General features: G+C 32.3%; 1 protein-coding gene, 1 long non-coding RNA gene and 2 pseudogenes across 4 annotated transcripts in view; 1 reads left to right on the top strand and 3 right to left on the bottom strand.

Annotated features, from left to right (window-relative positions):
* CARF (calcium responsive transcription factor) overlaps positions 1–3,149 on the top strand; it is a 45,008-nt gene extending 41,859 nt beyond the window's left edge. The window contains exons 14-15 of one of the 2 annotated variants that reach the window (XM_016161915.2): positions 288–654; positions 2,676–3,149. In XM_016161915.2, the coding sequence (XP_016017401.1) occupies positions 288–654; positions 2,676–2,776 (468 nt within the window). In that variant the 3' untranslated portion in view covers positions 2,777–3,149. The remainder of the gene's footprint in view (positions 1–287; positions 655–2,675) is intronic. The other variant, XM_036236217.1, reaches the window with a different exon arrangement.
* LOC107519362 overlaps positions 1–21,929 on the bottom strand; it is a 45,815-nt gene that overhangs the window by 19,191 nt on the left and 4,695 nt on the right. The window lies entirely within an intron of this gene.
* Positions 8,805–8,923, bottom strand: LOC118614651 (annotated as a pseudogene).
* LOC118614202 lies at positions 13,306–13,422 on the bottom strand (annotated as a pseudogene).

Raw genomic sequence — 21,929 nt, 5'->3', positions numbered from 1 at the left:
AATTTTAATAATGATCAAAGGTGTTTTAATTATTAATTCCTAACTTGTATCTTGATTTAAGATGATAATTTAAATAATATGTTGAAAAAGTTTGAGGTAACTATGTATGCAATAAAAATTAGTCGTACTACTTTTCCTTTGGTTCTTGTTTCTGTCTTCAATATTTGTTAATAACTATACTCTTACATAAATTTTATTCCAATTTTATGTCAAAAGAATAACATCCTATAAGAAAATTGTATATAGTAAATTCAAACATTTTGATGTAAATCTTTTTGATTTAAAAGGGTTTGCAGTTGCAACCAAGATTCACTTCTGTTGGATCACCAGCTCTGATACCAGTAAATAACCACCCCTCCTCTAGTCCTTCAAGACTTCTGGATTCAGTAGGAAGTGCTATAATGAATAATAATTCTCTACTGCTTAGTCAAAGTCATAGCCTTCAAACTGACACATGCCTAACCCAAAACAACAGTATCGCTTCTACCATGGATAACCTTCCAGAACCAGATCAAACTCTGGTTGCAATGGATCAGCTGGTGGAAGTTGGAGATGCTGAGGATACAGAAAACCTGGAAGGAAATGTTCATCGGATTCTACTGGGCAATGTGCAGACCATTCCAATACAGATTATAGACAACCACCCAGCTCTTAGTAAGTTAAAATCAATTTATGATTTTATTTTTTTAACCCTTATGGACTATCATTACTGTTGCACTACAGAAAAAAACCTATCATTTCTATTCAGTGGGTTTGTAACATATAAATAAATCAAGCAAAATTACAAGAAAAAGGAAAAAAGTTCATGAGTATAAGTTTTAATAACTTCAACTTCAAAATTTTTTCGCTATTGAAATTTTTCATTCTCTAGTTACCTAGTGTTACATGAAAAAACTGTGGTGATATGAGATCATGAAGGTCATTTTAGAATGTGTGAAAAGACTAGAGAAACTTTAAAGGGAAAATTACTGTAAAAGTTAATATGGAAAAATCAATACACACATGGAAAAATGGAATGAAGTGGGAAGATATAAAGGTTAAAGGAAAGATTTTGAGTTATAGGTTTAAATGTTGAGCTCTATGGAAATTGAAAAGGAACTAGTAAAACTCGGAGGCTTGAGTTTCATCCATGACCTTGATACCTTCACTTTGTAACAAACCCAGTCAATATAGTAATAAACTCATTAACGCCTACTTGACTTGTGTCACTTTGCCCACAAATTTTTCCGCATTGGGCACTTTTGTGGGAAGACTTATATTTTTGCTTTGAAGAGCAAAAATCTTCATAGAAATTTTCCTTGGAACATATATTTTCTCTCCATTCTTAATCATCATTCTTCTGGGTAAAGAAAAGTGTGAGATAGTTCCTTCCAGAAAAGAATTATTGCCTTTTAAATTTGTTGGAAGTAATACTTTTAAGAAAATTTATCCAGAGTGCTGTGGCAGTTGTCACTATTGAGGAACTTTAGTAGAAGAGAGAGAAAAGGAATATACATGAATTAATCCTCACAACTCCATGCAATAGCTGATGTTGTCCCATCTTATATAGATGGAGAAACTAAGGCTCAGGGAGGTTAAGGAAGTGCCTAAAAATCATATCTAGTAAGTGACAGAGTGGGAATTTAAATGTAGATCTATCCGCCTCCAAAGCTGCTTTTCCATTCTAATAAGTTTTCTCTCTGTATTGTGCGTAAATATTTCTGGGACCTCTAATTCAGATCGTTTTAAAGGAGACCCTCTTTTAATCTGAACTTGCATGATTTAGTATGTTAGCTCATGATCTGAGGGACTGCTTCTTCTGACTATTTATTCTCATGATCATTCAAATCTGTCCTTTATTTGTTTTCTCTATGGCTTTGGCTAAACTCCAGCACACCCATATGTGACAAGGAGTAGATGTGTTCACACTTTTCTGAGCAAATATGGTCCCCTTAACCTTGGGTCCCTGTTGAAACTGAAAAACCGATATTTCTGAGAAAGAGAGAGAAAGATTTTATCTTAGGTATCTCACCTGTCAGTTCACAGTAGTGCTGCTGGTATATTAGATTTAGGTTAATTTAGATTAATTTGGTCATAAGTACTTTGATATCAGAATAATGCGTGTATTCGGAAATATTTCAGATAAGCCAACACAGCTTGTGCAGCTGTCAGAGCTATCATTTAAGATTTGGCATATTTTTTTCTAAAGTACTTGTGTAGTGAAGTTTCTTTAGGGAAGGAACATTTTCCTTCATATATGACCACATACGGAAACCATATGGGAATGGTAACATGTCTTCAAATTTATGATACATATGTTTGCTGTTTGTAAAACAAATTATTTTCAATTAATGGTAAGCTTCCTGATCTTCATACATATTTTTAAAGATAAGTTTAAATATGAAATACTCTTCATAATTTTATTAAATTATGGACTGATTTTTTTGTCAAAGCAGCTTTAGAAGAGACTAACTTTATAGTTTTCTTGGTCTCTTTTTTGTATTACTAGAAGCATACTGAAGGAATTTAATATGAATGACTTCTCAAATACACCAACTGCTTTATCGAATTACTTGTTTTTTTTTTTTCCAAACTACTGTTTTATGCCTTGCTTCTAAATTCATATAATTCTAAAAAATTCAGTCTTATAAGTTATACTAACCTTTAGGGTTTTTCTTCTTTGTTTGCTTTTAAAGTTGAAGAAAATCCAGAAGCTACCATTTCTGTGACCCAAGTTAAGCAAGAACCTAAAGAACCAACATTATCTGTGGAAGCAAAAAAAAAAATTGGACTCTAAGAAATTATCTGCAACATAAATTTTTGAAGCTTTTCAGAATTTTACAACTCTGGTGTCTTCTGCTGATATCATAGAAAAGAAGGTGAATATTGTCAAAGAGCAGCATTATGATAAGTGGACTGAAGACTGGTTTGATGAGCAGCTTTGATTTAAAACTGCTATATTTGTTGCCAATTCCATATTTTTTACCTTAAGAGATATTTTACTCCTCTTATTTTGTATAATTCTTACGCTTTTTGAGTCTCTGATAAGGCCAGTATTTCTAAAGATCATCTGAACTTATCCATGGTGACATAGTCTGAACACAAATAGTTATTAACTCATCCCCTGGAAATACCAATTTTGGCTTTTAGAAGATGAAGAAAGAACAACAAAAATAGTGTGTGAGTGTATGTAATGACTTTTTAAGTCATGTTTAAAGTTGTGAAATTTTTAAATTGGCAGAGAGGTGAGAGAATATTTGTAGTCTGTCTCATTTGGAAAGATGAAACAATAGATTTTACATACAACACAAAGCCCAGCATTCTCATCTGTGGAAACTGTATTTCCATTTTAGCTTCTTGCATTCTAATTTTTATACATGTAACTAAAAACCAATAGCATACTAATGGTCATCTAGTAGAAATTTAAAGGATCTTCGTAAGTATTGAGAATTTTAACTTGAATGAATCAGATAAGCAACAGAAATAAATGTATATTGCATGGATTTATATAGTATTGTAAGTAAAACACTACTTATGGGTAAAAATGTAGAAATTGAGAGAATTCAGAAAGAATAATAGAATTTGCTGGTGTTTACATATAATTTGGGGAACTTTTTAATAGCAGAGGAATTTTTCCTATTTTGTATTGATAGTTCAGCTCTGGTTAGAAATGAATTTGAGTTATATTTATTTTTTTATGCCATAGTTCTTACTGAATTGAAGGTATTAGAATGTATAGGTATTAGAATGTATAGGACTTAAAGGTAAGTAATTATAGTTTAAAATTTAGTTCATATTTGCTTGTTGAGTAAGTATATTTGCTTTTTGAGTAAGTATATTTACTTCAAATACTGAATAAGTACTGATCAGTATATTTATTATGAGTTTTTGTTTTCTGGAAGGTTAGTAAACTGGAAATGTCAATTATAACTGTCAAGAAGTCAACCTAAAGGCTTTTTCCCTACTAGAGACCATCTGTGGGTATATTTAAAAGTAATAAGGATTTCAAGTGGATATTAATATTTAATATTCAAAGCATGTGGAATATAATATGAAATTTAACCATAATCCAATTACCATTCTTAATTCACTTTAATAGTTTCAAGTGCACAACACATATAAGTATAAATGTCTATTTATTATATTAGAAGTGGGTGAAATTCTAAAATTCCTTGCTCTTTAGATTTATATCCTATTTAATATAAAACTTGTTATTTATACCCCTATTTAATGCAAAGTTAACATTAAGTTACATATATGATTTTTCATAAGACTTGTTTTTCTTTTTCCTAAGAAATGAAAATATTCAATGTGGGCATTTTTAGAGTACAATGCCAAATCTATTATGTTATGCTAACTTAAATATGATAGTGACCTCAAACCCAGATTTCTTTTAGTTGATGTGTACTTAAAGGGAATAAGTCCAAATTAAAGTTTAGTGTTGCATTGTAGGAAATATTCTTCCCATTTGTTGCTTCCAGTTTTTATGGAAACTTTTTTCAAGATTTTAAATAATAGATCTTCATCTTTCATTAATGACGATAGTTTATTATGAAATATTTCACCAAATGAATTAATTTCTTTGGAGACATTCTTTTTTGATGTTGGGTTGCTAAGGAGAAATGCTTGATAAGATACAAACTGTAGTCAGTTACCAATGAGCATGAGCGATGTCCAAAGATTTAGACTTTGACACTTGGTCAAGAATTAACATAACTTTAAAATGTTTCTTGCATTGCATTCTATGTGAATGTCTCTTCTGATACTGTTTTTTTTTTGTTGTTGTTGTTGTTGTTTTTTTTTTTATCATGAGGACAGACAGTTACAGTGCATTCTCCCCACAAACAAAAAACAAAAGATAAAAAAGCATGAAGGAAGGTTTAAATCCCTAATTGTATACTCTTTTGGTTTTTAGGTAGAAACTGGAACTATCAATATTTTCATGTAAGTATTTCAATAAGTAGCTTTAAAAATGGTTTCTAAATTAGTCTTTAAAAATTCATTTGTCCTCTAAATGCATGTTCGATTATTACACTCTATCAGTATTGTATTTTAAAGGTGCTTAGCATCACTTTAAAAATGTTTATGTATTTTAAATTTTCAGTTATTTTTTAAATGAACAGGGTAATAAAGACAAGTACATAAAAATTTTCAGTATCTGTTTGGCATTCTCCTAACAACTCTACAGCAAAGTTTGATGTATGCTTTTTTGCATCATTTATTACATGGTGTAATATCTGTAGTAGTAAGTTGGACATTCAAAATAAGCTGCGCTTGTTTCTTCATTGTAGTTTTTATGTTCCAAGTCTCCAAGTGAACTTCTACAGTGAATTATAGATAAACACAGCCATGGCGGGCTTTTCCCTCAGTATTAATTTTTTTGTGTAAGTAGTTAACTTAAAAGAAGAAAGCTTTTATTTCTTATACAAGGTAAATGTTTTCTAAAAGTCATAAAAGTGATAGAAAACAGATTTGGAGATCTGGTCCTACATTAAAGTTTCTAATTTTGAGGTCTACCAGCCTGTGTTTCATCTTTCTTTGTATTTTGTCAGAATGCATACTTCATCATGTAAATATGAGAAAGATGTCATTTAATTTGTACTAGGTTTTTTAAAAAAGTTTTAAAAAAGTGTGTGTGTGTATATATATATATTGTAACTTAATGTATAGCGTCTTTGTTATAATGTATTTTTTTTCATTAAAATACTGTGCTTTTTTTTAAACTTGTTAGTTTCTTTTTATACTTTTTCTGGAGGTAGTGGTAGTTTTGTTCATCTTGAAGATGCTGAATAAATGCTTTAATACCTGAGAATTTTGGCTAGAGGTTTATGTTCAATTGTGGAACCTGAAAGTGTTTAAGCATAATATATGCATTTAGTACTGGCAACTAACCCAACAATTAGTATTTTGAAACACTATGTGAGATATGATATAGATAATTCTTTTTCCTCACATTTTGGTACTGTGACATCTCCAAGTAAAGCTTTATGTTTTTGGAGTAATGGCAGAAATATTTATTTAAAAAGGAGGGATTATTAATTTTTTCCCTCTTTGCCTTATTTGCTTTATTCCACTCTGCTTATTTTTAAAGACCATAGAAAATCTTTCTCTCTCTAGAAAAATTGACTTTTCTGCATCAGCTGATTTAGGCTTTAGACATCTTAAGTGGTGTATTGTTTAGGTATCTTAGTATCTGTAATTTTACTTAATTAACTTAGGCATAATGGCAGAGTCTTGGTATACTTTTGCCACATACATGTTAACTATGAATTCTGTTGTTAAGTAATACAAATATTTGTTGTTGAGTGAATTCTTAAAACTACAAGAATAAAGTCAGAATTTTAAAAAAAAGCTAACTTATTAATGGATCCTAAATAGATTCATGAGACAAATAAATTGTATGGTTAATATGGGAAACCTTTGAGAGTGTGATACATGAGTCTAAGTGCAGGGGAGATGTTTAAGGGTATAAACTTGTAACTAAAGTCCAGAAGATCTAATGTACAGCATAGGAGTGATAGTAAAACATACTGTATTATAAACTTCAAAGTTGCTCAGAGACTGATCTTAATTGTTCTCACCACAAAAAAATAAATAATTATATGATATGATAAGGTGTTAGCTAATGCTGTGATGGTAGTCATATTACAATATATAAATTATCAAATCAACATATTGTACACCTTAAACATTACGTGTTAATTACATCTCGATAAAATGTGAGTTCTAAAACCAAAAGACAGAATGAGAGTCCAATATCAGCAGAGTTTTTCTGTGAAGTATCTTTACTGAAATATAATTGACATAACAATAAACTACAAAATTTTAAAGTGTACAATTTGATAAGTTTTATATATGTATATGTATATGAAACCATCACCCCAGTTAAAATAATGAACATAACCGTCACCCCCCAAAAGATTTCTAGTATCCCTTTGTAATCCATTCCCACTTTCCCTCCCACTACCCTTACCCCACCTTTTCCGAACATACTGATTTGCTTTCTGTCACTAGAGATCAATTTGCTTCGTCTACAATTTCATAAAAATGAAAACATTTAAAATCTGACTTTCATCATTTGGCATAGTTATTTTGAGATTTATCTATGTCACAGGATGAATAGTTTATTCCTTTTTACTACTGAGTAGTATTCCATTGTATGGATATACCATAGTTTGTTCATTCACCCATTGATAGACATCTGGATTGTTTACAGTTCTTGGCTATCACAAATAAAAGTGCTCTGAACATTTGTATAGAAGTCTTTTTTTGGACATATGCTTTCATTTCTCTTGGGTAAATAGGAGTGGAATGACTGGGTCATGTGGTAGATAGTTAATTTTTTAAGAAATTCTCAACTGATTTTTCAAAGTGATTGTACCTTTTTATATTCCTATCAGCAGTGTATAAGAGTTCCAGGTGTGTTGTATTCCAGCTTAGATCTGGTATGGACAGGCTTTTAAATTTTAGACATTATAATAAGTGTGTAGTAGTATCTCACTGTGGTTTTTATTTCCATTTCTCTTAATGACCAACACTGTTGAAAAATTTTTCATGTTTTTTTGGTCATCTATAAATGTTTAGTGAAATGTCTGTTTGAATCACCAATTTTTAAATTGGACTTTTTTCTTACTATAGAGGTTTAAAAAGTATATTGTAGATACAAGTCCATTATTACAAATTTACAAATATTTCCTCTAACTTTTAGCTTATATCTTCACTCTTAATAGAATCTTTCAAAGGGAAAAAGTTCCTAATTGTGATGAAGTCCAATTTGTGTTTTTTCTTTGTGGATCATACTTTCGTGTTGTATCTCAGAGATCTTTACCTAACCCAAGATTTTCTCCTGTTTTCTTCTAAAAGTTTCATATCTAGGTTTACATTTAGGTCCTTAATCCATTTGTGGTAATTTTTACATACATAGTACAAGATATAAATTGACTTTTATTATTATTATTATTATTTTTGCATATGATATCCAGTTGTTCCAGCACTATTTTTTGAGAAGACTATACTTTCTCCACTGAATTGAATTAATACCTTTGAGGAAAAATCCATTAATATGTGAGCCAGTGTCTGGACCCTCATATCTTTCAGTGGTCTATTGTCTACCTCAGTGGTCTCTAAACTGAAGCAGTTTTGCCTCCGGGGAACATTTCGCAAAGTCCGAAGATAGTTTTAGTTGACACAATGAGGGAGATACTGTTAGTTTCTGGTAGGTTGAGATGCTGCTCAACATCATACAATGAATACGACAGCCCCCACAGCAAAGAATTATCTGGCCTAAAATGTCGGTAGTGCCGGACTAAAAACCTCTGGTCTATCTTTATGCCAAGAACCATACTGTCTTGATTACTTGATTACTGTAGCTTCATAATAAGTCTTGAAGTCAGGTAATATAAGTCCCTGAGCCTTCTTTTTCAGCTTTGTTTTGACTATTGTAAGTCCTTCATTTTTCCCTGTGAATTTTAGAATCGCCTTGTCAATTTCCTTTTTTTAAACCCTGAGGGTATACTGGCTGTGATTATGTAGAATATATTGATCATTTTGAGGGTAATTGAAACCTTAGTATTGATTCTTTAATTTTCTCTGCATTGTTCTATAGTTTTCAGTGTGCAGGTCTCACATTATCTTTCATCAGATTTATCACTAAGAACTTAAAAATGGCATTGTTTTTTAATTTCAACTTCTAATTTTTTTTTTAGTATATAGAAATACAATTTATTCATTCGTTCATTCATTCATTTATTTGGCGAGGCAACTCTTGGTTGACTTCACAGATTGCAAGGACCTTGTCAGTTTACAATCCCTTATTTTATTTTTTAAGCCTGCAGTACCTGGTCTTCCTAGGTGGTCTCCCATCCAAGTACTAACCAGGCCTGACCCTGCTTAGCTTCTGAGATCAAATGGTATCAGGCTTGTTCAGAGTGGCATGGCCATAGACAATAAGAAGTATTCAGATGGGACATCCTTGCTTTGTTTCTAATCTTAGAGAAAAAGCATTTAGTCTTCTAAGTATGATATTAACATACTTAATATTTTTGCATATATCCTTTATCAAATTGAGTAAATTCTTTCTGTTCTTGCTGAGAGTTTTTATTAGGAATGGATATTTGATTTTGACAAATGTTTTTCCTGTATGTATTGAAAATATCATTTGAATTTTCTGTTTTTAGTCTTTCAATATGATGAGAGACTTTGGTTCAGTTTCAAAGAGTAAAACAGCCTTATATCTTTCCATTTCTAGAATAACTTGTACTTTTTAATTAGAATGCATAATTTGTTTTATATACTAGGTTTCATTTGGATTTAATATTATCATTGATATGGTTGGGTTTATGTCTTCTATCTTTCTATATTTTATTCTGTTCCATCTGTACCTTGTTCCCTTTTTCTGCCTTCTTTTGGCACAGTCGAGCTTTTCCGTGATTCAATTTTACCTCCTTTATTGACTTATTAGCTGTAACTCTTGTTATTTTAATGATTGCTTTAGTGTTTATACTGTGCATCTTTAACTGTCTCTGTCTACCTTCAAGTACTACTATTCCACCATTTCACATATAAGAATCTTACAATAGGATACCTCCATTTTTCCCTTTTCTCACCTTTGTGCTATTGTCATACATTCTATTTCTATATAATAACCCCACAATACATTGTTATTTTTTATACTTTACGGTTACCTTGAAAGGAGATTTAAATAATAAAAAATTATTTACCCATATAGTTATTATTTTCAGTGTTCTTCATTCCTTTGTGTAGATCCATATTTCCACCTAGTGTCATTTTTCCTTTTACTTCTTTTTAAAATTCCTTTAAATGGAACTTTCTTTTACTTTTTTTGTAGTGTACATCTGTGGCGTATGAATTCTTTCAAGTTTATCATGTCTGAAAAAGTATTTTGCCTTCCTTTTTTTTTTTTTTTTTTGGCCTTATTTACCTTTTAACTCTTGTGCATACAAGACTGGCATCATCTTTCCTTATGTTTAATCAGTTTCCAGGACCTACCTGTCCCGACATCCTTTATATTTTCCACAACAATTTTGCCTTCCATTTTTGAATGATATTTTCCCTGGATAAAGAATTCCACGTTAATAATTTTTCCTTTTTTTAAAAAAAAAGTTCTTCCACTATCTTTTATCTTGAATTATTTCTAATGAGAAATCTGCTATCATTCTTATTTTTGTTTCTTAGCATATCTATCTTTTTTTCTTCTAGCTGATTTTAATACAGTCATGCACTACATAACATTTCAGTCAACAATGGACTGCATGTGTGACAGTGGTCCCATAAGATTGTAATGGAGCCGAAAAATTCCTATCATTCAGTGACGTAGCAATGGTAATGTCATAGTACAATGCATTACTTATGTGTTTGTGGTGATGCTGTTGTAAACAAACTTACTACACTGCTAGCCACAAAAATACAACACATACAGTACTAAGCTATACCATCTAGGTTTTGTGTAAGTATGTTCGTTCAGTGATGTTCATATGATACAAATTGCCTAATGATGCATTTCTTGGAATGCATACTGTTTGTTAAATGGCACATGACCGTTTTTTTATTACTAGTTGTCAGCAATTTGCTTATGCTATGTCTGTAATTTTCTTCATATTTATTTCTTTTTTAAAATTTATTATTTATGACTACAGCACCTCGTCTTCCTAGGTGGTCCCCCATCCAAGTACTAACCAGGCACAGTCCTGCTTAGCTTCCAAGATCAGACATGGGGCTTGTTCAGGGTGGCATGGCCATAGACCATGGACTGTGGCTCCACTGGGGCACAAACCCAGGACCCTTTGTGTGTAAAGCAGACATTCTAATCACTATACTATGGAACCACTTCTGTTCATATTTCCTGTATTTGTGGATTTTTGAGCTTGGATTTATTGGTTTAAGTTTTAATCAAATTTGGAAAATTTTTGACCATTTTTTTCCTCAAAAATTTTTGTCTTCCTAACTATCAGGGATTCCAATTATATATATATTGGGATGCTTGAAGTTATCTCATATCTCACTGATATGAGATATCTCATTCTTTTTTTTTTTCAATTTTTCTGTCTCTTCATTTTGTATAGTTTATATTACTCTGTCTTCAAATTCACTGGTCTTTGTTGCATGATGTCTAACGTTTCGAGAATCATTGTTTCATATATTTTATTCATTTTATAGTTGTTTCAGGCACAAAGGTCAGTGTAGTCACTTTTACTTCATCTTGACTAGATGTGGAAGTGCTCAGTTTCAACATTATGTCACATTTGGGTTTTTTCAGAAGCAGTAGAGTTGAAAGATGAAGTAGAAGGTTGTAAGAGAAGAGCAAGGATAGATTTTGAGATGGAATAGGGTACAACAAATATGGGTGAGACAGGTATATATATCATTGCAAAACTTAGGGTATATGATTTGTCCAAAGTAATTCCCAAGAAATGCCTGATAATATAGGGACCACTTTTGATGGTATAGTTTCCAATTTCTCCTGTCATGGCTCCACTAGTCATAATGATTGAGCCTTCTATGTATTGTCCCTGACAGAGTAAAGTACCATGCAGGATGCTAAAATGAATGACTTAAAAGTTTGCCGTAAAGGAACTTAGTGTCTGTTACATAAGATAGATAACTTTATACAACATAAAAAGTAGTAAATATGATAATAGGAATAGAGATAAAACCATGTAAGAATTCAGAGAAAGAAGACATTACTTCCAAGGAACAGAACTGACATTATACTTGGTTTTGTATTGTTTAGTTAAAGTATTTGGCCTTTTGCTGGCATGACATAAGTGATTTCCTAATGTGGACTGGACTTGCAGTTAAGAGCATGTGCTCTGAAACCATGTGACTCCTCCTCTCTTTATTAGCTGTGTAACTGTGGACAAGTTACATAGAGTTTCAGTTCTTCATATATATATATATATATATTTTTTTATCTAAGAGAATAGTAGTAGCTACCTAAGTGAATTGTTATAAGGATTTAATGAGTTAATCCATATTAAGATCTTATATATTGATACATGCCACTCAATATATATTTATTTTTATAATTTTATTAATATTAAACTTTTAAATCCTAGAAGGTAGGCATTATTCTTATTCTCAAGCTTATATGTCTGTTAGGGTGTCCTTTGGCTGCTTGCAACAGAGACAGGATTATGGTAACTTGCCCAAATATAGAGGTCTTTTTAATTAATTAATTAGTTAGTTAATTATGAAACCAAGTCAAAAGGCAACCTAACCAGGGCTGGTATGGTGGTTCCATGTTGCCACCAGGAAGGCAGACACTTAAGTTTGGTCTTTCATGTAACCATCTCTAACATGTACCTTTCATCTACATATTTGTTACCTTTTTATCCATGATGATTGCTTCTCCAGCATTGATCAGAATTCAGATAGGAAGAATGGTATGGGCAAAAGACCTGTGGCTAGGTAAATGACCCAAAGTTCTTTCTCAGAAGACCCATCAGCAACTTCCTATCATAACAAAACCTAATCCTGTCCCTATGGAGAGTTGTACTGTAGTGGCAGACAGTAATTCAATCAACCAATTTTAAAACATTTTATATTAAAGAAGTTCCAGGCTGGTGAAGAGTTTAGGTTGTGAAGGGAACAACAGAAACTGGTGTAAGAAGGCAAAAGATTGTGAAAGAATCACTTCCAAACTCTCACCTCTCTCCAGTAAAAAACTATTATGTAAGATATGCTAATTTCAGTCAGATCCTCTGCTTTGAAACTCATCTTTAACCAGATCCCCCAAACTTATAGATACTGTGAGACACCATAAAGACTATCAAGATAGTGTTCTCCCTTACCACGGTAAGCAAAAAACTCAGTTTTGCTTTATCAACAGGTTACTTTGGAGGTATTTTAAAGGAGCCAGCATTTGATGATCTTGGAGGGCCCATCAAAATCTGGTCAACTTGAAAACAGCATGTTTTTCTGAGGCCCTTTGAGTCTTCTGCACAGGGTCTCACCAATGGTGATAGGTAAGTTTATATTGGGTTTGAGCTCTGATTTCTTACTTTTCCATTGAACACTCCACATGCTAAGTTTAGTTTATTTAATTTGAGAGTACAAATGAGAATCTTTAAAAGTATTCATTGATCAGGTTTGAAAGCTTTTTTTTTTTTTTTTTAGTAGAAATCTGTATTATTATGATACTTTCTGTCTTTTGTCCTTGTCATTTTTCCATTGTGCATCTATAAGAGGAAGTTCATAGGGATGAAGATGGGTGTAAGCTTATATGTTCAGAAGGTTTCTCATCAGATTGTCATTGTTTGGAAAAACTGCCTTAGGGCATTTATGAAAAACTTTTTATTTATTTTTTATTGCCTACAGTACCTGGTATTCTTAAGTGGTCTTCTATTCAAGTATTGACCAGGCCCGACCCTGCTTAGCTTCCGATATCAGAAGATCGGGCACGTTCAGGGTGGCATGGCTGTAGACTCATTTATGAGAATCTTATCAGAACTTTACTCATTTTTGTTGTCCATGAAAGCCTAGCTCTCGTTGGGTAGGTGAGGTCCCCAAGTTACAGGGTGCACAAGATTTGACTGACTGTTGTCAGATTCATAGGTTTATCTTCAGCCTAATTCTATACACACTCTGGGCTGGACTTCTGCATCTTACATGTATTCATTTTAGAATCAAATGTGCTTCTTAACTTTCTAAATAATGTGTTATTTTAAATTATAATGGTTATTTTGGAGAACTATTGATAGGAATTATTTAAAGTTGTTCCTTTTGGGAGGTACTTCAAAGCAAAAACAAAGCAATATCCCAAACATCCATTCCTCTACATATTAAAGAAGAGGAAAATGGGGAGAGCAATTAGGAGGGTATTGCAATTGCACAGGTGAAAACTTAGGGTGATTTAGCGATAGTCATACAAGAGGAAGAAATGGACAAATTCAGGATATATTTTGGAGTTAGAATCATCAGGAGTTGCTGATTTGTTGGCTGCTGTGGAGCAGGGAGCAGGTGCAGGGATAGTGTATGAAAGGAGAGGAATAAAGAATGACTCTAAGGTTTTAGTGTAACTATAGGAATGGTAGGGAATTTTACTGAGTTGAGGAAGTCTGATGAGAGAGATAGATAAGGAAAAGCAAGAACTCTCTTTTGGATGTGGTTATTTTGACTTCCAAATGGAAGTGGTAAGTAGGTGCTAGTCTACTTAACATTTAAGTAGAACACTAGTCTAGAGATCAGGATTGGAGGTAAACAGTTCTATGATTTAGTGACATATGGATGGTATTTAAAACTAGAAAACAGAGAGATTACCTGAGAAGAAAATGTAGAGAATGCCCGGACTCTAGCCCTGGAGCCCTCCAGCTTTTAGGTTAGCTATAGCAGAAAAAAATGGCTAAAATGTTAAAAGGAACACCAGGTATGTTTCAGACTGGTCAGCTGAATCTACTTTGGAACCTGTGAAGGAATGTAGGGGCAGGAAGTATCTCAGATTAGTTGCTAATTGAAGCAATCTTTTTAGTCCCTTAGCCACCAAATACATATTCAGTGTATTATAAATACGGGTCTCCAAGAGACATCACAATATAAGGTAACTCCAGTCTAAATGCCTGATAATATACCATATTTACATATAACATTCTCCTGCAGGTAAGGGGCATCACATATCTAGACACGATCATAAAAATATTTTGGAAAAGCCTGTCTTTCTGCTTCCTAGTTTTTAAAATTACTTTAAACTATCAATTTTTATATCTTTTTAATACGTTATTCAATTTTTATTTAATAAACTATTAAACTTTTCCACTTTGCTTTTACATGAAATATGTTTAGGCGGCAGTATAAATTCTGGCTTTAAAATGATGATTAGAATTATCTAAATATTTAACTGTCTTAAGAAGATCTTTCTTCTCTTTTCAGGTTTGATTAACATTTGAAAATACATTATAATGTTTTGACATCAAACTTATATTTAAAAAAATGGGTATATTTAGACCTTCAAGAAGGATTTAACTAAAGGATATAAACAAGAAGAAAACAAAACAAAAACTTGTAGCTTGTAGTAGCTATAAAACAATGTGTGGCTTTCAGAGTAACAGACTTGTATATCAGTTGCAAATAGTAATTTTTTATTCATGAGATCTTTTTATTTCCATGGAAACACTGAGGTCATTTTAAATTTTAATTACACTAGAGTTTACAGTTCCATCAATTTTACCTCTGTAGTAGTAAGCACAGAAGTTAGAGCTTTAGTCATTTCTAAATTTTCAAATTTATTTTTATAATTTATTATTGTTTTATTCTACCTCACAGTAATTTTTGATTGTGCATCTATTGAATCATGTTCTTATGAGCATTAACTACAATAATATAAAAACTTTTCTAATTTGAAATATCTCACTTTTGTTAAAATTAACATTTTTTTATTAGTGTGGTATTTTTCATATATGTTTTCTTACGTGAAATATCAATTTTTCACTAGTCCATTTTTATATTGTAGTCTACTTAAAAAAATAAATTTCTGTTGGCCTTGAGTTTTTTTTTAACATTTCTATGGGTTGTTTTTGTCTTTTTTTATTACTTGAGTAACAAATATTCTAGTTGTAAAAGATTTGAACAATATAGAAATATAAATAGCAAATGACTCCCTTCCCAGCTCCCTTCCTTATAGAACCACTGTCAACAGCATTTTGTTCCTATCCTTATTCCATTAGTATGTGTATATCGCCATATTCTTTAAATATATATGAATATACATAGATGTGTACATATATAAATATAAATGGATCATATAATACCTACTGTTCAGTGTCTTAGTTTCTTCACTTAATAGTATATTGTCAAGACCTTACATTTTTCCCCCAACAATGTAAAAAGTTTCCTCCTGTTATAGACAGGACACATGATCGTTGTAAAAAATTTGATCGAGATAGGAAAGATATTTTTAAAACAATAAAAAATCACCTGAAATCATCATGGAGATAACAATGAGTAATATTTTGGCAACTATTCTTACATGCATCTCTTAATATATTTTTCATAATTGATGTTTTTTGTGACACCAGCTGGTCTACTGCAATTCAGTTATAGCACAGACCACACAAATTAAAGAGCATAGTCCTGCCTTCATTTCAGATACGAGTCAAAAGTGGGATCCCCAAGCCACCTGTTTTTCCAGCTGCCTACAAATCCGGGATGATCCAATGAACCCTTCAAGTTTGATAATTTGCTGGAATGCCTCAGAATTCAAGAAGGCACTTAATAGTTTCATAAGAAAGGATACAAATTAGGAACATATAAGAGACATAGAAGGTAAGGTCTGGGAGAGTCCTGAATGTAGAGTTTTGTGCCTTTTCCCATGCAATTGGGGCACTTCACCATCCCATCACATCAGTGTGTTTACCAACAAGGAAGCACCACTGAGCTTCATGTCTAGAACTTTTAGCGGAGTTTCAGTACATGGATATCATTGATTAAATCATTGGCCCTGTGATTGAACTCACTCTCTAGGCCCCAACCCTTTTCTGGAGATCAGCAGTTGGGCTGATATCATGTGGCTCAAAAGCTTCAACCTTCTAATCATGTGGTTGGTCTCTCTGGCATGACCAGTCTCGATCCTGACTATACCTAAGGGCCCACTGAGGGTCACCCTATTTGAATAAACTCAGGTGTGATCCAAAGGGCAAATGTATAACAAAGACACCTCTTTTACTTGGGAAATACCAGGAATTTAGATTCATTCCCAAGAATCATAGACAAAAGGTGAGTCTAATTCTTTATTATATAGTAGTGTCATATGTTGTTTTACTGTGGATGCCGATTTTATTCTTGGATTTCTTACCATGTCTATACATTGGATCTATCTTTTTTCTCAAGTCTGTTGGGTGAAACAATGTTTTATCAGATATATTAACTCTGTCTCTATAAAATTCTCTTTCCCTGTTTTTAATTTGCCTTTTAATTTGATAACTTCTATGCTTAGACAGTACTACTTCAACTAGACAGGAGGTAAATATCTAAAATTTCTTATAATTTTCATAAGTCTTTTAAAATATATATACTGAATTATTGTGGTACACAGGATAAGTTTAAATAGTTTTTTTTTCCCACTAGATTGTTTACATCCCTGTGACTATTCTGTAACCACCAATTTGTACTTCTTCAGCTTTTTTACCCAGCCTCCCTACCCAACTCCCATCCACAACTACCAGTCTATTCATTGTATCTATGAGTCTTTCTCTGTTTTGTTTGTTCATTTATTTCATTCTTCATATTCCACACATAAGTGAAATTACATAGTATTTGTCTTTCTCTGTCTGTTCCATCACACCTAGCATAATACTCTCTGGGTCTATCCATGTCGTTGCAAGTAGTAAGATTTCATTCTTCTTTACAGCTGAATAATATTCCATTGCACATATGCACCACATCTTCTCCATCCAGTTATCCATTGATGGGTGCCTAGGTTGCCTCCACATTGTAGCCACTGCAAACAACACTGCAGTAAACAGAGGGGTGCATATATCCCTTCAAATCAGTGCCTTAGATTTCTTTGGATAAACACCCAGAAGTGGAATTGCTAGGTCATAAGGTAGTGCCATTTTTAATTCTTTGAGGAACCTCCATACTATTCTCCACGAGGAGGTTTTTTGTTTTTTTTTTTTTTCCCCCCAAGTAACTGATTCTCCCAACACAATGAAATAAATTTTTAATTTTTTATATTCACCCTTGCAAAGAATTAGTGGGTTGTGAGGAATAGGAGGTTTGGTATGGTATGAGGAAGGTATTGTTAACCTCATATTAATAAACTCAAGACTCTGAAGTTCAAAAGATCAAATAATTTTTTCCAGGTCACCTGGAAAGGGCAGAATTGTCTGACTCCAAAGCTTAAAAAAAAGATCAATTAAGCAACAGCCAGTATTGGAATTACATGTAAGTACTAAATGATTTAGGGACTACCTTAGATTATATAACAATTATATAATTTGTTCTGATATGAAAATTAAAATTAAGTGGAATATAGAAGAAAATCTAGTCATGATACTGGAAAGTGACACATGCTGTGCATTGATGGAGAAATGAAAGAAGTGATTTTAAATAGGAGTCCAAAATTGAAGGCCACAGAGGTATTGATTTGTGATCAAGTGGCTTCGTGTAGGCAACTTCATGTATTGTACTTCAGAGTGAGCAGCACAGATTCATTTGTTTAATGATGATAATCATGGGTAATGAATTTTAGGAGGAAGCCAGCTAGTTGCTAAAAAAATTTCAGTAGAAAATTATCCTTTGTATTTTTTTTTTCACTCTTCAACTCTCAACATTAGGGCACTTTAAGAAACATTTATCTTAAAACTCCAGAACATTAAACTGAAAAGGAACAAAATAATTCAGATCACAGCAGATGAATCGAGTAAATTTTCATAGATAAAAAAACAAATGAATAAAACAAATTTGTGAAATATCAGCATTTATTATATTTATGTAATACATGTACTACTAAATGTATTACTGCATACATTATAAAAATTTACTCTAAACTGTGATTCTCTACATTAACCTTCCCTTTAGATGCTATTATATTTATTGCCTTATAGCAGTAGTAATAATAATAATTACCCTAAAAATACCTTGGAAAGTGTTGTATAATTTGTAGAAAAACATTATATATACAGTATCTCATCTGATTTTTATATTTCCCTTGTGAGATAGGTAGGATTTGTTCACTTTGTTTTCAAGTATTTTCACATGTTGCTTAATTTTTCTACACAAAATTTCTGATGAAACCAAGTGTAAGTATTTTCCTATTTCATAGCTGAGAACACTAATTTATAGGGAATAAGTTACATGTTTATTACATGTGAAATCATCTAGAACTGAAATTATGTAGACATGATTTGGAAGTAGTCTTCTGATACTTAGCTGAGTAATTTTAAAATTTGAGATAAGATAAGCCACAACTATTAAATCTAGAATTCTTAAATTTTCTTACTTTCCCTTGCTTTGCAAGAATTCTGCTCATGATGTAGGACTGAAAACATTTATTTTAAAGAGAAAATGAGCAGCACACCTGAATCACCTGTTATAAAAGAGGAATTTTAAACACTTAGGAAGAATTGTATGGACTTTATATATAGATATAAAATTAAACACAGTAAATGACATGTTTCATCACTTGTTTTTTCAAAAGTTATACATGAACTTACAATCCTTAGTGTTTCAAAAAGTTATTTAAAAGAATTACATAATAACTTGCTACCTAGCAGCATGCACTTTCTTTTTAACTTGCCTGCTCTACTCTTCCAAGCTATGCAGCATTTGAACTGTCAACAAAGGTGGAAGGTAAAGGTGTTGTTCATTTAATATATTTACTTTGCTTAGTTCCAAAATGGGATTATAGATAACATTTATTGAGAGCCAGATGCTTTTTATTTGTCAGTTAATCCTCACAACTGGCCTGGGTATTATTATCTTAATTTTATGGAAGAAAAACAAACTCAGAGAGATTAAATACTTTGCCCATGATCATATAGTTAGGAAACCAAGAATTAGAGGTCTAAATCCGAGAATTGTTTTTTCTTCCAAAGTTTGTGTTATAACTAGATTTAACTTTAAACAATTAGTGAACTATCAAAATTAACTCATAAGGAAAGTATGTTTCTTGACAACCTAGAGAATTACTTCCCGTCTGTAAATTAAAAGGTGATCCTTTAGGATATGCATTACTTTATTAATGTGGGAACTATATTTTTTCCAAAGTAGTATTAACACTTTATTTTCTACTACCTTGAGCTTTGAAATCCCTTGCCACAAAATAATTTAACTAAAAAGGTGTTACAAAGATGTAGTAGAGGGACAATTTTTCAGGAACATTGGCCCTGAGCTACTATCAGATATTTTATACACCAAATAATTCAGAAGATATTTAAAGCATTACATTCTGTAGTTCATACACATTTAGAGTTCTTTTGATTTAGATCTTCCCTAGTTCACAATAAGTTTACATTATGAATGGATGTTGAATTTTGTCACTTACTTCATCTATTGAAATGATTGTCTGGTTTTTCTTCTTTATTAAATTGGTGAAATACTTAGACTGATGTTCAAATATGTATGGATATGCAAAGGTACACATATCTGGTACACATGCACACTGTTTCTCTAGCCCGCATGCAAGTACTCGTTGGTTGTGTCATTAGATATTCATGTCTTTAGTCTTATGGGATAGTGCCAAACTGACTTCCAAACTGATTATACCAATATATATTCTCACTAACAATGAATGATTCCACTTGTTTCATATCTTTAACAGTACTTTTTATTGTCAGACTTTTTAATTTTTTCAAAGCTGATAAGTATATAATGGTTTTTAATTTTGGTTTTAATTTATATTTCCTTAATTGCAATTGAGTTTGAGTACATTTTCAGTATTCTCCATTTGTATTTCCCTTCCTATGATTGACCAATTGAAATATTTTGCCCATTTAAAAAAATTTTTAGACAGCTTACTTGTTTGTTGAAGTTCTTCATGTATTCCAGATAAGAGTCTTATCAAAATATGGGTTGCAAATTTATTTCCCATTGTAGGGAAAATATTCTTTTCACTCTCTAAGGAACTTTTGAGGAACAGGCTTTCTTAATCCTAATACAGTTAAAGTTATCAATTTTTTCCTTTATGTAATCCATTATGGCTAGTGCTTTTTGTTTCTTCCTTAAGAAATCACTGTGAGGAGCCTAAAGGAGCCCATGCAGATAGACTAAATGTAAAGGCTAGGGGCTAGTATTATGTTGACAGTTCAGCTGAAGTCCCAAGCCAGCAGCCAGCATCAACCACCAGACATATAAATGAAGATGTCTACAGATTATGTTAGCCCTCAGCCGTGGAGTTGCTCCCAGCCTTGGAGAATTCCAGCTGAGATCTCAGATGTTGAAGAACAGAGACAAGCCATCCCTTTTTTGCTGTGCTCAAATTCCTGGTCCATAGAATGTGTGAGCACAATTAAACAGTTGTTTTACACCACTAAATTTTGAGGTGGTTTGTTAAACAGGAATTGTGGAATAAGACTATGGGAACATTTTAGAAGAATGTTATGATAGATGCAATGTAATAGTTGAGATATTGATATTAGAAAACAAACCAAGTTAATTGTCCTGATGATGGTGGGCGTAGGATAGTTTGGCAGACTGCAAATTGTCTCCCCCCGCCACAAACTTTCCCATAGTACTAACTAGGCATATGAATTCCCAGTAAGAAATAACATTTTCCAGTATCCTTTCCAACTGGATGTAGCCATTGACTAACATCCTGCTCATGGAATATGAGAAGTGATGTGCAACTTCCATGTCATGTGCTTAAAAGGAAATAGCCGTTCATTTTCACTCTTTCTCCTTGTGAGCTGGTTTTCAAGGTGAATGTCCTAAGGGTTGGAAGAGCAATGAGAAGGGAAGAACTGGGGTTCTTGAATCTCACTGTGGAATTACCACCTGGACAGTTAACTCACCTTTAAATTGTTATGAGAGTAAGATTTAAAATTCCTGTCTTATTTAATCCACAATATTTTATCATATCTGTGTTATATTAGCTTAATTCACCCCTTAATTTATACACGTAGTTAAGAACAGGAATGGAGAGACTGAAAGATAATAGGATTTCTAGGGGCGCAGCTTAGGAAGTAGGCAAGGTTGGTGATTACCAAGACTCAACTTTAAAGCAAAAGTTCTAAAGAGTAAATAAGAAAGCTAAAAAGGAAAGGAAATTGCTATTTTCATTATCCATATGCTGACTCAGCTGGTCAGTTACTGATCACTAATGTATCTGGAATTTATAATCGCTTCCATAACCTCTATTATTTTTAAGAGCTGTTACAAGTGACTGGCAAGAAATAAAATTTATAATGTATTAAATATTACACAAAATGTCTATTTTTGCTTTTAGAATTTCTTACCTTTTTACCATAACTTAGTCAAGTGGAATAACTATTTTTCTTCCT

The sequence above is a fragment of the Rousettus aegyptiacus genome, unplaced genomic scaffold (assembly GCF_014176215.1).
Source record: "Rousettus aegyptiacus isolate mRouAeg1 unplaced genomic scaffold, mRouAeg1.p scaffold_m13_p_2, whole genome shotgun sequence".
Taxonomy (NCBI): domain Eukaryota; kingdom Metazoa; phylum Chordata; class Mammalia; order Chiroptera; family Pteropodidae; genus Rousettus; species Rousettus aegyptiacus.
This window is presented reverse-complemented; position numbering and strand designations above follow the sequence as displayed.